The sequence below is a fragment of the Anomaloglossus baeobatrachus genome, chromosome 6 (genome assembly GCF_048569485.1).
Source record: "Anomaloglossus baeobatrachus isolate aAnoBae1 chromosome 6, aAnoBae1.hap1, whole genome shotgun sequence".
Taxonomy (NCBI): domain Eukaryota; kingdom Metazoa; phylum Chordata; class Amphibia; order Anura; family Aromobatidae; genus Anomaloglossus; species Anomaloglossus baeobatrachus.
This window is the reverse complement of record NC_134358.1, coordinates 68,873,923-68,889,231: the sequence shown is the minus strand read 5'-3', so window position 1 is coordinate 68,889,231 and position 15,309 is coordinate 68,873,923. Positions and strand designations below refer to the sequence as shown.

General features: G+C 54.3%; 1 protein-coding gene across 2 annotated transcripts in view; it reads right to left on the bottom strand.

The window, feature by feature from the left end:
* Positions 1-7,492, bottom strand: part of LRP12 (LDL receptor related protein 12) — a 98,774-nt gene extending 91,282 nt beyond the window's left edge. Inside the window, exons 1-2 of one of the 2 annotated variants that reach the window (XM_075352964.1) lie at positions 7,334-7,492; positions 922-1,002 (exon numbers count right to left, since the gene is read on the bottom strand). In XM_075352964.1, coding sequence (XP_075209079.1) covers positions 922-1,002; positions 7,334-7,460 — 208 coding nt within the window. In that variant the 5' untranslated portion in view covers positions 7,461-7,492. The remainder of the gene's footprint in view (positions 1-921; positions 1,003-7,333) is intronic. The other variant, XM_075352965.1, reaches the window with a different exon arrangement.
* Between the last annotated feature and the right edge of the window lie 7,817 nt (positions 7,493-15,309).

The following is a 15,309-nucleotide window of genomic DNA, read 5'->3' as shown; positions in this document are numbered from 1 at the left end:
TGCAATGGACTAGCGTCAACCTGCGTTCACGTGCGTTATTGTCAGGATCCAGTGACTTGCAGTTTTCTAACTTTTTTCAAAAACGCTACTTGTAGCGTTTTTGAGCTGCGTCCAAATACTATTTTTCACTGGATCCTGACTAAACAGCACGCAAATGCATGTGAACGCTGGCATGCTGATAGACAGGATCCTGCTTGCTCTACTGAGCATGCCCAGAAACCAGCCTGGCGTGATCAGTCTCTTCTCCTCCTCCCTCTCTCCCCCGCCTGAGAGTTGTGGACGCTCGTAACATAGGTAAATATCGGGTAACCAAGCAAAGCGCTTCGCTTAGTTACCCAATGTTTACCTTGATTATGTGTGCAGGGAGCAGGCAGCCCGGCTTCTAGCAGCTGCGGACGCTCGTAACCAAGGTAAATATCGGGTATCCAAGCAAAGCACTTCGCTTAGTTACCCGATGTTTACCTTGGTTACTGGCGTCCGCAGCTGTCAGATGCTGGCTCCCAGTCTATCACGTTCAGTTCCCCTCACTCCCGATTACATGACTCCAATGCCCGCCCATAAACTTCAAGTGACAGGATCCTGCAAAATAACACTTGCGTTTTTCTTTGTAAAAACAGGATCCACTTTTACAGCAAAAAAAGTTCATGACGCATGTTAAAAAAACGTAGTGTGAAAGCAGCCTTAGGCAGAAAGGCTTCTAGACCACTCACACCCTTCAGTGTCATGGAGGTACGTCGCAGAGTACTAGAACTAGGTACCCATGATGCTGGAATGAAGATTACCGGCACAGAAGTCGATACCACCCTGGTCTGGGTGGCACGGAGGACCGAACTGGAAGTCAGACCAGGGCGGCTTACATCTCTTCGCTCATCCCTAGTGATCATGGATTATAATGAGAAGCCATGCAGTTTTCCTACTCACCAGCCATACTGAGCAGACACAGCAGCAGCCCGGACACCCATCCTTGTAGAGACTGTGCTGCCAGTCCCATGACAAATGTGCCTGTTGAAGATCAAACGAACATTGTAATAAAAATCATACACCGAGTGTCGTACAAAGCCTTTAAAATTAATAAAAAAATACCATCATCCAAATCTGCATCTACTGTATATGTCCCCTGCAACCGGCCCCGTTCACATTAGCATTGGGGCTCCTGGTGGGACACCGAGCTGCCGAAGGATCCCACCAAGGTTGTCCGGTTTAGTCATGAAATGGACCACGAGCAACTTAAAGGGGGTAGTCCGGTCTATAGAGGTGGCCAGTTCTTGGGATAGGCTATAACAATTAGATCCGTGTGTATCCCCCGTAGAGACTTGTGCCCTTGTTACCCCTACAAATTGCAAGACAGTGGTTGAATGGGGCGAATAGATAAGCAGGCATTCCTTGCAAAATCTGCAGCACTAACATATCCGAGCACAGCGCTGCTGTCCACTGGGCTTTAAAGAATTGGTGTCACTTCTTCCGGAGAGCACCGCTCTTCTGCCTCCTGACCTCCTGGGGGGGCGGTGGCCTCGGGAAGATTAACAATTTCCCAGAATGCTAGTAGAGGAAGCTTTGGCTGCGCAGCATGGAGACCCGCGCTGGCCTGATCCCACTATCCAGCCAGGTTCAGACACGTGCCAGCAAGCAGTGCACTCTCCTTGCCTTAGTAACCAGCCACAGGCTACCGGGTGACCAGTAAAGTATAATATTAAAGATTACTTCATTTCTAAGGGCGAGTGTACACAATCAGGGTTTGCAGCATTTTTTGACGCAGCTGTGTCCAAAAAGCTGCATTGTACAGTAGAAACACACTGGAGGGGATTTAAAGCGCACCAATCACCAGGATTTTCCTGTATAACCTAAGGTCAGTGCTATACTGGCACTATCACGCTGATTCTATACATACCTTTAGATGTCAGCTAGGATGTCTAGGTTTTGAAACACAAACAAGTTAAGTCTGAAGTAAACAGGTTTTTGATTGGCAGCTGCTGCCAATCAGCTGATAGCTGGGGTAGGTATTCATAGTGATTTCCGCCGCCTGTCTGTTATTGATGCTAATTCTATTATAAAATTGTTTTACTAAGTGACTAGAAGGACCTGTGCTGATGTCATACCCATGTGACCAGAAAGGGGGGGGGCCTCAGCCAACATAGCTGATACCAGGAAGCAACATTATTTTAGTGTTGGCTGAGGCCCTGCCCCTTTTTGTCACATGGGTATGACATAAGCACAGGTCCTTCTAGTCACTTATTCTATTATAGAATTGTTTTACTAAGTATAAATAACAGGGGGGAGAACGGACAGGCGGAGGGGAGGGGGGGTTTGGGGGATGTGGGAATCACTATGAATACCCACCCCAGCTATCAGCTGATCGGCAGCTGTTGTCACTCAAAAAGCTGCTGATTTTACAAACTTTACTTGCTTGTGTTTCAAAACCTATACATCCTAGCTGACAACTAAAAAGGTATGTATAGAATCAGCCTGATAGTGCCAGTATAGCACTGGCTTTAGGTTACATAGGAAAATCCTGGTGGTTGGTGCGCTTAAAAGAAATCCCATGCCCACTGTGCTTTTTTTTTCTCTGCAACGTAAATTAACCTTCGACGCAGCATGTCAATTTATGCTGCAGGGACTCGAGTTTTCTCTGCAGGGAGAATAGAACTAAAGTCCAGAGAGGCCCGAACCCTGATCATGGCACGGACAGCACGTGCGGTCTCATGTGGAGAGAACTTGCTGCCTCCAGGCAGCAACATGTCCAGATCGTGGGCACATACCCTAAGAATGGATGGGTTTTCATAAAAAGGTAAATTAAATTCCAAAGTTGCTTGTTTCAACGAGCATTTTATATTCTGACCCATTAATGAATAGGAGCTACAGGAGACAAGAACAGGGGAGAATGACAGGATGTAGGGTTCAGGGAAACAAGTTCATATTCATGTGACTTGTAGCTGAGAGACCCCGATCTACCGTAATGGTCGTCACCCATCCTGTGATTACACAATTTTTTGTAGTCTGAAATACTCCATTAAAGCCTCCTACACACAATATTCAGAGCTCCTACAGTTATGTTGTAAGTATTTTATTTTTTTTATTATTATTTGTTATTTTTTTAAGTCCTTTAATGAAGTCTAACGCTTCTTTCCCTCCCCCCCCCCCCCCAAAAAAAATAAATTATTATATATATATTTATTTTTTTACTGCTTTGTGTGCAGCTAAACACTTGAATGGGCAATTCTCATCCGAAATACTGAAAAGAAAAAAAAAAAATATGAGCATGCCACAGTTTCCAGTTTTGTTTTTTTCTGTATTTCAGATAATTGCCCATTCAAATGTTTAAGTGTACACAAAAATCGGGTCCCAGGGCTGGGAGGGGGGGGGGGGCCATGCACAGCAATGGGGCTGATAATTGTAGGATTGTAGTGATTTCTTCCCAGAGTTTCTCCACCTACATAAGGCTACTTTCACGCATCCGGTTTGAGCAGTGCGGCTCAATCCGGCTGTGAAACCTATGCAACAGATGCAGCGAAAACACCGCATCCTTTGCATACGTTTTTACATGCGGCCCGTCCGTTTTTTTCCGGTTGCGACACGCTACTCAGCATGCGCAGTGGAAGAAACCACATGCAGCGGCCGGATGCGGTTTTTGCCGCATCGCGCCGCATCCGGCGTCCATAGGCATGCATTGAAAAATGCGCCGCGGCGGCCGGATGCAGCGCGATGCGTTTTTTTTGCCGGAGCAAAAAACGTGCCAGGGAACGTTCCATCCGGCCGCCACATCGGCTAAATCTGCTGCATGCGGCAAAAAACGGACGGAATGCAAGCCCATGCGGCACAATGCAGCGCCAATGCAAGTCAATGCTGGAAAAAACAAAAACGGCGGCAAAAAAAAACAAAAAACGGTTTCGTTTTTCAGCAGAGCGCCAGATTGTGCCGCACTGCTACAGCCGGATGTGTGAAAGTAGCCTAAGTGAACTGTATGTACCTATATACAACGGCAAGAATCCAATAAATAATATATCCGCTTAGTGTCAGGATATACTCATTTCTGTCCCCGCCATTATTCAGACGCTGAGGCCGGAGCACGGTGATCTATGGAGCTCCGAGTTCTGTTGGTAGAATCATTACACAAGGTCAGTTTTTTTGCAGTGTGAATTAAGCCTAAAGCATCACTTCATTAGTCTTCCAGCCCTGGCACTAGATCGGGCTGCATGACTGAGCACAGCAGATCCTCATACGCAGCACTGCCGGGCATCACAGATCACATTGTGAAGAAGACTATATAAAAGCCGAAAATAATATCTGGGCATTAGTATAAAATAGTGGGAAACAATTAGCTTTATGATTTATGACAGCACAGAATGTAACAGAAGTGGACACCGACGGGCAGAGAAATCGAAGGCTGCCATCACCGGGCACTCGACTGGCAGCGCCTCAGTCTCACACTTGTCAGTCTGCGCAGCATAAACAGAGCTCAATTCTCCACGACTTTATTAAAGGGGTTTTCTAGGATTGAGCAATACATGGTCTCAGTATAGAGAGTAATGACTTAAAGGGAATCTGTCAGCAGGTTTTTACCCTTTAATCAGAGCAACATAACATAGGGGCAGAGATCCTGATTCCAGCGATCTGTCACTTACTGGGCTGCTTAATGTAGTTTTGATAAAATCAGTGATTAATCAGCAGTAACTATAATTACAGGACTACTTGGCGTGCTGCAGGTAGTCCAGCATAGTCATGAGCTCTGTATAACTGCTAGATCTGAAGCAGATCAAAATGATAGAACACAGCTCAATAAATGACATCGCTGGAATCAGGGTCTCTGTCTCTACATTATGTTGCTCTCAGATGGGGAGGGAAAAAAAAAAAAAAGCTGGTGACCTATTGTGTTTCCAAACTGTTTCCTGAGCGCGTGAATGAAGCTGCTCCACAGCATTTCATAGGAAGGTATCAAGGTAAAAAGATACATTGTACAAGAAGAAAACATTTGTATAAATAAAAACTAATACAAAACAATTCATGGGGAGTAAATTGGTCTTCCGTAGAGAGAAAACAACTCTGGGTGGTCAGTGCAATGAATAAGATGAGGGACACGAGGGCCTAGATACAATCAACAAGACAAGAGGGGGGGACATTGGGGCCTAGGTGCAACCAATAAGACGGGGGGGGGGGGGGGTTTGGAAACAATCAATGAGACTAAGGACTGGAGATCATTAGGAAGGCAGGGGACACCAGGGGTCCAGGGTAAGATCAATAAGACCGGGGGGTGGGGGGGGGGGTGGGACACTAAGACAGGGGCGACACTGGGGGTGTAGAAAACAAATAAGACTGGGAGGCATTGGGTGCCTAGAGACAGACCAATAAAACTGTGGGGGGGGACAGGGCACTGGGGGTCTAGGTTTGATCAGAGGACACTGGGGATCTAGGTACCTTCACTACTGGGGGTCTACAGAGGACTAAGGCAAGAGGGGGCCTCTGGGGGTCTAGGTAGATCAATAATACAGGAGGGATACTGGAAGTTTATGGATGGATAATAAAACTGGGGGGGCTCTGGGGTCTAGGTACGATCAATAAGGCAGAGGGGACACTGGGGTTGTATTGATGAACAATAGACTAGGGGGGCTCTAGGTATGATCAATAAGACAGAGGGGACACTGGGGGTGTATGGATGAATAATATGACTGGGGGGGGGCTCTAGGTACGATCAATAAGGCAGAGGGGATATACTGGGGGTGTATGGATGAATAATATGACTGGGGGGGGGCTCTAGGTATGATCAATAAGGCAGAGGGGACACTGGGGGTGTATGCATGAATTATATGACTGGGGGGGGCCCTCTAGGTATGATCAATAAGGCAGAGGGGATATACTGTGGGTGTATGGATGAATAATGACTGGGGGGGGGCTCTAAGTATGATCAATAAGGCAGAGGGGATATACTGTGGGTGTATGGATGAATAATGACTGGGGGGGGGGCCCTCTAGGTATGATCAATAAGGCAGAGGGGATATACTGGGGGTGTATGGATGAATAATATGACTGGGGGGGGCCTCTAGGTATGATCAATAAGGCAGAGGGGATATACTGTGGGTGTATGGATGAATAATGACTGGGGGGGGCCCTCTAGGTATGATCAATAAGGCAGAGGGGATATACTGTGGGTGTATGGATGAATAATGACTGGGGGGGGCCCTCTAGGTATGATCAGTAAGGCAGAGGGGATATACTGGGGGTGTATGGATGAATTATATGACTGGAGGGCTCTAGGTATGATCAGTAAGGCAGAGGGGATATACTGGGGGTGCATGGATGAATAATATGACTGGGGGGGGGCTCTAGGTATGATCAATAAGGCAGAGGGGATATACTGGGGGTGCATGGATGAATAATATGACTGGGGGGGGGCTCTAGGTATGATCAGTAAGGCAGAGGGGATATACTGGGGGTGTATGGATGAATAATATGACTGGGGGGGGCTCTAGGTATGATCAATAAGGCAGAGGGGATACACTGGGGGTGCATGGATGAATAATATGACTGGGGGGGGCTCTAGGTATGATCAATAAGGCAGAGGGGATATACTGGGGGTGCATGGATGAATAATATGACTGGGGGGGGCTCTAGGTATGATCAGTAAGGCAGAGGGGATATACTGGGGGTGCATGGATGAATAATATGACTGGGGGGGGGTCTCTAGGTATGATCAGTAAGGCAGAGGGGATATACTGGGGGTGTATGGATGAATAATATGACTGGGGGGGGGCTCTAGGTATGATCAATAAGGCAGAGGGGATATACTGGGGGTGCATGGATGAATAATATGACTGGGGGGGGGCTCTAGGTATGATCAATAAGGCAGAGGGGATATACTGGGGGTGTATGGATGAATAATATGACTGGGGGGGGCTCTAGGTATGATCAATAAGGCAGAGGGGATACACTGGGGGTGCATGGATGAATAATATGACTGGGGGGGGTCTCTAGGTATGATCAATAAGGCAGAGGGGATATACTGGGGGTGCATGGATGAATAATATGACTGGGGGGGGCTCTAGGTATGATCAGTAAGGCAGAGGGGATACACTGGGGGTGCATGGCTGAATTATAGACTGGGGGTCTGGGTAGGTCACACAATAGTGTACACGGCCACTGATGGAGCGCTCGGTAGCGCTGTGGGGCTCCGTGTCTCGGGCTGTGCGCCGCGTACTCCACATAATGGGCTCTGTGCGCTGTATAGGGGAACACAATAGAGTTCTCTGTAGATCTGCGGCACAGCGGGGACAATAGGGATGTATAGAGGAGGCTCAGTAATGGACGTCCCCGCACCGTGACCTCCCCGCGGCGCGGCACCCACCTCCCAGCCGTGTTCCGCGGTCGGTCCGCCGCTCGGTAACGGATGAGCACGGAGAGCAGACCGGATGCTGGAGCGACACACTCACCCTGCAAAAAAACACTTCCCTGCTGCGCTTGTCTCCGCCCATCTGCCCACTCACGTCCAATCACCGAGGGGCACCAAAGCCACCAATCGTCGACAGCAGCTCATCTCTAGTCTACATGAGGAAAAATAGAAAGAGAGCTGTGATTGGTCAGTAGCAAATCTATGGGGGCTATAGAAAACACAAAGCTAATGAGAAGGTTACAGTGTACTGAGAGTGGGGAGTCAGGAGGAGGCTCGGGGCAGGAAGAGACAGGGCAGGAGGAGACTCGGGGCAGGAAGAGGCTCAGGGGAGGAGTGGAGGGCAGGAGGAGACTAGGGGCAGGGGAAAGGAGGGCAGGAGGAGACTAGGGGCAGGGGAAAGGAGGGCAGGAGGAGACTAGGGGCAGGGGAAAGGAGGGCAGGAGGAGACTAGGGGCAGGGGAAAGGAGGGCAGGAGGAGACTAGGGGCAGGGGAAAGGAGGGCAGGAGGAGACTAGGGGCAGGGGAAAGGAGGGCAGGAGGAGACTAGGGGCAGGGGAAAGGAGGGCAGGAGGAGACTAGGGGCAGGGGAAAGGAGGGCAGGAGGAGACTAGGGGCAGGGGAAAGGAGGGCAGGAGGAGACTAGGGGCAGGGGAAAGGAAGGCAGGAGGAGACTAGGGGCAGGGGAAAGGAGGGCAGGAGGAGACTAGGGGCAGGGGAAAGGAGGGCAGGAGGAGACTAGGGGCAGGGTAATGGAGGGCAGGAGGAGACTAGGGGCAGGGGAAAGGAGGGCAGGAGGAGACTAGGGGCAGGGGAAAGGAGGGCAGGAGGAGACTAGGGGCAGGGGAAAGGAGGGCAGGAGGAGACTAGGGGCAGGGGAAAGGAGGGCAGGAGGAGACTAGGGGCAGGGGAAAGGAGGGCAGGAGGAGACTAGGGGCAGGGGAAAGGAAGGCAGGAGGAGACTAGGGGCAGGGGAAAGGAGGGCAGGAGGAGACTACGGGCAGGGGAAAGGAGGGCAGGAGGAGACTAGGGGCAGGAAGAGGCTCAGGGGAGGAGTGGAGGGCAGGAGGAGACTAGGGGCAGGGGAAAGGAGGGCAGGAGGAGACTAGGGGCAGGGGAAAGGAGGGCAGGAGGAGACTAGGGGCAGGGGAAAGGAGGGCAGGAGGAGACTAGGGGCAGGGGAAAGGAGGGCAGGAGGAGACTAGGGGCAGGGGAAAGGAGGGCAGGAGGAGACTAGGGGCAGGGGAAAGGAGGGCAGGAGGAGACTAGGGGCAGGGGAAAGGAGGGCAGGAGGAGACTAGGGGCAGGGGAAAGGAGGGCAGGAGGAGACTAGGGGCAGGGGAAAGGAGGGCAGGAGGAGACTAGGGGCAGGGGAAAGGAAGGCAGGAGGAGACTAGGGGCAGGGGAAAGGAGGGCAGGAGGAGACTAGGGGCAGGGGAAAGGAGGGCAGGAGGAGACTAGGGGCAGGGGAAAGGAAGGCAGGAGGAGACTAGGGGCAGGGGAAAGGAGGGCAGGAGGAGACTAGGGGCAGGGGAAAGGAGGGCAGGAGGAGACTAGGGGCAGGGGAAAGGAGGGCAGGAGGAGACTAGGGGCAGGGGAAAGGAAGGCAGGAGGAGACTAGGGGCAGGGGAAAGGAAGGCAGGAGGAGACTAGGGGCAGGGGAAAGGAGGGCAGGAGGAGACTAGGGGCAGGGGAAAGGAGGGCAGGAGGAGACTAGGGGCAGGGGAAAGGAGGGCAGGAGGAGACTAGGGGCAGGGGAAAGGAGGGCAGGAGGAGACTAGGGGCAGGGGAAAGGAGGGCAGGAGGAGACTAGGGGCAGGGGAAAGGAGGGCAGGAGGAGACTAGGGGCAGGGGAAAGGAGGGCAGGAGGAGACTAGGGGCAGGGGAAAGGAGGGCAGGAGGAGACTAGGGGCAGGGGAAAGGAGGGCAGGAGGAGACTAGGGGCAGGGGAAAGGAAGGCAGGAGGAGACTAGGGGCAGGGGAAAGGAGGGCAGGAGGAGACTAGGGGCAGGGGAAAGGAGGGCAGGAGGAGACTAGGGGCAGGGGAAAGGAGGGCAGGAGGAGACTAGGGGCAGGGGAAAGGAGGGCAGGAGGAGACTAGGGGCAGGGGAAAGGAGGGCAGGAGGAGACTAGGGGCAGAGGAAAGGAGGGCAGGAGGAGACTAGGGGCAGGGGAAAGGAGGGCAGGAGGAGACTAGGGGCAGGGGAAAGGAGGGCAGGAGGAGACTAGGGGCAGGGGAAAGGAGGGCAGGAGGAGACTAGGGGCAGGGGAAAGGAGGGCAGGAGGAGACTAGGGGCAGGGGAAAGGAGGGCAGGAGGAGACTAGGGGCAGGGGAAAGGAAGGCAGGAGGAGACTAGGGGCAGGGGAAAGGAGGGCAGGAGGAGACTAGGGGCAGGGAAAGGAGGGCAGGAGGAGACTAGGGGCAGGGGAAAGGAGGGCAGGAGGAGATTAGGGGCAAGGGAAAGGAAGGCAGGAGGAGACTAGGGGCAGGGGAAAGGAGGGCAGGAGGAGACTAGGGGCAGGGGAAAGGAGGGCAGGAGGAGACTAGGGGCAGGGGAAAGGAGGGCAGGAGGAGACTAGGGGCAGGGGAAAGGAGGGCAGGAGGAGACTAGGGGCAGGGGAAAGGAGGGCAGGAGGAGACTAGGGGCAGGAAGAGGCTCAGGGGAGGAGTGGAGGGCAGGAGGAGACTAGGGGCAGGGGAAAGGAGGGCAGGAGGAGACTAGGGGCAGAGGAAAGGAAGGCAGGAGGAGACTAGGGGCAGGGGAAAGGAAGGCAGGAGGAGACTAGGGGCAGGGGAAAGGAGGGCAGGAGGAGACTAGGGGCAGGGGAAAGGAAGGCAGGAGGAGACTAGGGGCAGGGGAAAGGAGGGCAGGAGGAGACTAGGGGCAGGGGAAAGGAGGGCAGGAGGAGACTAGGGGCAGGGGAAAGGAGGGCAGGAGGAGACTAGGGGCAGGGGAAAGGAGGGCAGGAGGAGACTAGGGGCAGGGGAAAGGAAGGCAGGAGGAGACTAGGGGCAGGGGAAAGGAGGGCAGGAGGAGACTAGGGGCAGGGGAAAGGAGGGCAGGAGGAGACTAGGGGCAGGGGAAAGGAAGGCAGGAGGAGACTAGGGGCAGGGGAAAGGAAGGCAGGAGGAGACTAGGGGCAGGGGAAAGGAGGGCAGGAGGAGACTAGGGGAAAGGAGGGCAGGAGGAGACTAGGGGCAGGGGAAAGGAAGGCAGGAGGAGACTAGGGGCAGGGGAAAGGAGGGCAGGAGGAGACTAGGGGCAGGGGAAAGGAGGGCAGGAGGAGACTAGGGGCAGGGGAAAGGAGGGCAGGAGGAGACTAGGGGAAAGGAGGGCAGGAGGAGACTAGGGGCAGGGGAAAGGAGGGCAGGAGGAGACTAGGGGCAGGGGAAAGGAGGGCAGGAGGAGACTAGGGGCAGGGGAAAGGAGGGCAGGAGGAGACTAGGGGCAGGGGAAAGGAGGGCAGGAGGAGACTAGGGGCAGGGGAAAGGAGGGCAGGAGGAGACTAGGGGCAGGGGAAAGGAGGGCAGGAGGAGACTAGGGGCAGGGGAAAGGAAGGCAGGAGGAGACTAGGGGCAGGGGAAAGGAAGGCAGGAGGAGACTAGGGGCAGGGGAAAGGAGGGCAGGAGGAGACTAGGGGCAGGGGAAAGGAGGGCAGGAGGAGACTAGGGGCAGGGGAAAGGAGGGCAGGAGGAGACTAGGGGCAGGGGAAAGGAGGGCAGGAGGAGACTAGGGGCAAGGGAAAGGAAGGCAGGAGGAGACTAGGGGCAGGGGAAAGGAGGGCAGGAGGAGACTAGGGGCAGGGGAAAGGAGGGCAGGAGGAGACTAGGGGCAGGGGAAAGGAGGGCAGGAGGAGACTAGGGGCAGGAAGAGGCTCAGGGGAGGAGTGGAGGGCAGGAGGAGACTAGGGGCAGGGGAAAGGAGGGCAGGAGGAGACTAGGGGCAGGGGAAAGGAAGGCAGGAGGAGACTAGGGGCAGGGGAAAGGAAGGCAGGAGGAGACTAGGGGCAGGGGAAAGGAAGGCAGGAGGAGACTAGGGGCAGGGGAAAGGAGGGCAGGAGGAGACTAGGGGCAGGGGAAAGGAAGGCAGGAGGAGACTAGGGGCAGGGGAAAGGAGGGCAGGAGGAGACTAGGGGCAGGGGAAAGGAGGGCAGGAGGAGACTAGGGGAAGGGGAAAGGAGGGCAGGAGGAGACTAGGGGCAGGGGAAAGGAGGGCAGGAGGAGACTAGGGGCAGGGGAAAGGAAGGCAGGAGGAGACTAGGGGCAGGGGAAAGGAGGGCAGGAGGAGACTAGGGGCAGGGGAAAGGAGGGCAGGAGGAGACTAGGGGCAGGAAGAGGCTCAGGGGAGGAGTGGAGGGCAGGAGGAGACTAGGGGCAGGGGAAACAGGGGAAAGGAGGCAGGAGGAGACTAGGGGCAGGGGAAAGGAGGGCAGGACGAGACCAGGGCAGGGGAAAGGAGGGCAGGAGGAGACTAGGGCAGGGGAAAGGAAGGCAGGAGGAGACTAGTGGCAGGGGAAAGGAGGGCAGGAGGAGACTAGGGGCAGGGGAACGGAGGTCAGGAGGAGACTAGGGGCAGGAAGAGGCTCAGGGGAGGAGGACAGGAGGAGACTAGGGGCAGGATTAGACTCGGGGCAGGAAGAGACTCAGGGGAGGAGTGGAGGGCAGGAGGAGACTAGGGGCAGGGGAAAGGAGGGCAGGAGGAGACTATGGGCAGTGGAAAGGAGGGCAGGAGGAGACTAGGGGCAGGGGAAAGGAGGGCAGGAGGAGACTAGGGGCAGGGGAAAGGAGGGCAGGAGGAGACTAGGGGCAGGGGGGAGGAGGGCAGGAGGAGACTAGGGGCAGGGGAAAGGAGGGCAGGAGGAGACTAGGGGCAGGGGAAAGGAGGGCAGGAGGAGACTAGGGGCAGGGGAAAGGAGGGCAGGAGGAGACTAGGGGCAGGGGAAAGGAGGGCAGGAGGAGACTAGGGGCAGGATTAGACTCGGGGCAGGAAGAGACTCAGGGCAGGAGAGGAGGGAAGGCGGAGACTAGGGGCAGGAGAGGAGGGAAGGAGGAGACTAGGGGCAGGGGGGGAGGAGGGCAGGAGGAGACATAGGGCAAGGGGGTGGGAGGAGGGCAGGAGGAGACTAGGGGCAGGGGGGAGGAGGGCAGAAGGAGACTAGGGGCAGGGGGGGAGGAGGGCAGAAGGAGACTAGGGGCAGGGGGGGAGGAGGGCAGGAGGAGACTAGGGGCAGGGGGGAGGAGGGCAGGAGGAGACTAGGGGCAGGGGGGGAGGAGGGCAGGAGGAGACTAGGGGCAGGGGGGAGGAGGGCAGAAGGAGACTAGGGGCAGGGGGGAGGAGGGCAGGAGGAGACTAGGGCAGGAGGAGACTAGGGACAGGAAGAGACAGGGCAGAAGTGGAAGAGGGCAGGAGGAGACTAGGGGCAGAGGGGGGAGGAGAGCAGGAGGAGACTAGGGCAGGAACAGACAGGGCAGGAGTGGAGGAGGGCAGGAGGAGACTAGGGGCAGGGGGAGGAGACTAGGGCAGGGGGGAGGAGACTAGGGCAGGGGGGGAAGAGAGCAGGAGGAGACTAGGGGGAGGAGGGCAGGAGGAGACTAGGGGCAGGGGGGAGGAGAGCAGGAGGAGACTAGGGGCAGGAACAGACAGGGCAGGAGTGGAGGAGGGCAGGAGGAGACTAGGGGCAGGGGGGAGGAGACTAGGGGCAGGGGGGAGGAGACTAGGGCAGGGGGGGAAGAGAGCAGGAGGAGACTAGGGGCAGGGGGGAGGAGAGCAGGAGGAGACTAGGGGCAGGGGGGAGGAGAGCAGGAGGAGACTAGGGGCAGGGGGGGAGGAGAGCAGGAGGAGATAAGGGGCAGGAAGAGACTAGGGGCAGGGGGGAGGAGGGCAGGAGGAGAATAGGGGGAGGAGGATCCTAGGGTCAGGAGGGGAGGAGACTAGGGTCAGGAGGGGAGGAGACTAGTGGCAGGAGGAGACTGAGAGGAGGGCAGGAGGAGACTGAGGGGAGGAGGCTCGAGAGGAGGGCAGGAGGAGACTGGGCAGAAGAGATGTAGGAGGAGACTCAGGGGAGGACGAGGCTCAGGGCAGGAGTGGAGGAGGCTCAGGACAGGAGTGGAGGAGCCTTAGGAATGGAGTAGGCTCATGGCAGGAGGGGAAGAGGCTCAGGACAGGAGGGGAGGAGCCTCAGGAATGGAGGATGCTCAGGGCAGGAGTGGAGGAGGCTCAGGGGAGGAGGGCAGAAGGAGTCTCTGGAATTGAGAGACTCTGGGCAAGGGGGCAGGAGGAGACCAAGAAGTTGAGGAGGGCTGGAAGAGGCTAAGGGCAGGAGGAGATGAGGAGGCTCGGGACAGAAGGAGACTCTAAGCAGGAGGGAAGGAGGTTGAGTGCAAGAGGAGGCTCAGGAGTGTAGGGTAGGATGAGAGTAAGGGCAGAGGATGGTTCAGAGCAGGAGAGGAGGTTCAGGGATGGAGGGCAGAAGGAGTCTCAGGACAGAGGGGATGAGCAGGCTCAGAGCTGTAGGGAGAAGGGCAGCATGAGGCTCAAGGCAGGGGAGGAGGAGGATGCTCATGGCAGGAAGAGGCTCAGGGCAAGAGGGGAGTGGGAGGCTCAGGACAGGAAGAAGCTGAGGGAAGGAGTAGGCTCTGGGCAGGATAAAGGAGGAGGCACAGGGCAAGAGGGCAGTAGGAGGCTCAGGGCAGGAGGCTCAGGGGAGGAGGGGGTTGAGGATAGGAGGGCAGAAGATAGCAGGTGAGGAGGAGGCTCAGGGCAGTAAGGAGGAGGCAGGGCAGGAGGGGAGGAAGAGACTCAGGGCAGTGGGAAGGAGGCAGGAGGAGGCTGAGCGCAGTATGAAGAATGAAGGAAGTATGAAGTTCCTGTTAGAAGAAAGCAGCATAGCGTGGTATTATGAGTCTGTGTATACAGCATATGTATGGGTGCAAATGTTATAAAAAGTCTAAACACCGCTGTTGAAATACCAGGTTTTTGTTATGTAAAAAATAAATCATACCAAGAAGCAACATTTCAGAACTTTTTCCACTGTTAATATCTCCCATAATCTGTACAAATCCATGGAAGAAAAACAGAAATCTTTCTGTGTGGAAAAATAGAAATAATATAATGTGGTTGCATAAATATGCACACCATAACACTGCTTGTTGATGTACCCTTTGCGTTTATGACAGCATTCAGTTTTTTGGTGTATGAGTCTTATCAGCATAGCACATCAAGAATTAGCAATCTCTGCCACCTCTTCCTTGCAGTATCGCCAAATCTGTCAGATTGCGAAGGCATCTCCTGTGTACTGCAAATGTTTGGTCTTCTGGCCAAGCCATTCTTTTGTTGATTTGCTTGGGGTTTTGTCATATTGAAAGGGAACATTCATCTTCAGCTGAAGGTTTTGATGCAAAACTGATATTTGGAAATGTTCATATTTCCCTCCACCTTCTCTAAAGCCTCAGTGCCAGCTGCCAAAAAAAACAGTTCTAAATCATAATGCTCCACCATTCTTCACTGTGGGTATGGTTTTCTTTTGGTGAAGCACAATATTGGATTTTGTGTCAAACATACTGTACCTTTTGGAATTATGGTAACAAAATACAACCCTTGTCTCGTAAGACTATAACCACATGCTTTTGGCAGATTTCATGTAGGTTTTGGCAAAGCATAGCCAGGATTGGAAGTTTTTCTGTACCCTTTTCCCGAGTGATAACTTTCAACATTGAGATCCCTTTGCTGTGTTGTAAGCTGTTTATGGGCCAAGGGCTGTAAATTGATGGCAGCTGTGTACTGACTACTATGTAACATGATTGTAAATGTGATTGGCTAATTCTGAAAACAACCACATTCCCAATTATAAGAGGGCGTTCACACTTATGCAGCCACATTATTTTAGTTTTGTTTTTTTAATTCCCACCATCAAAATTATTTCAATTTGTTTCT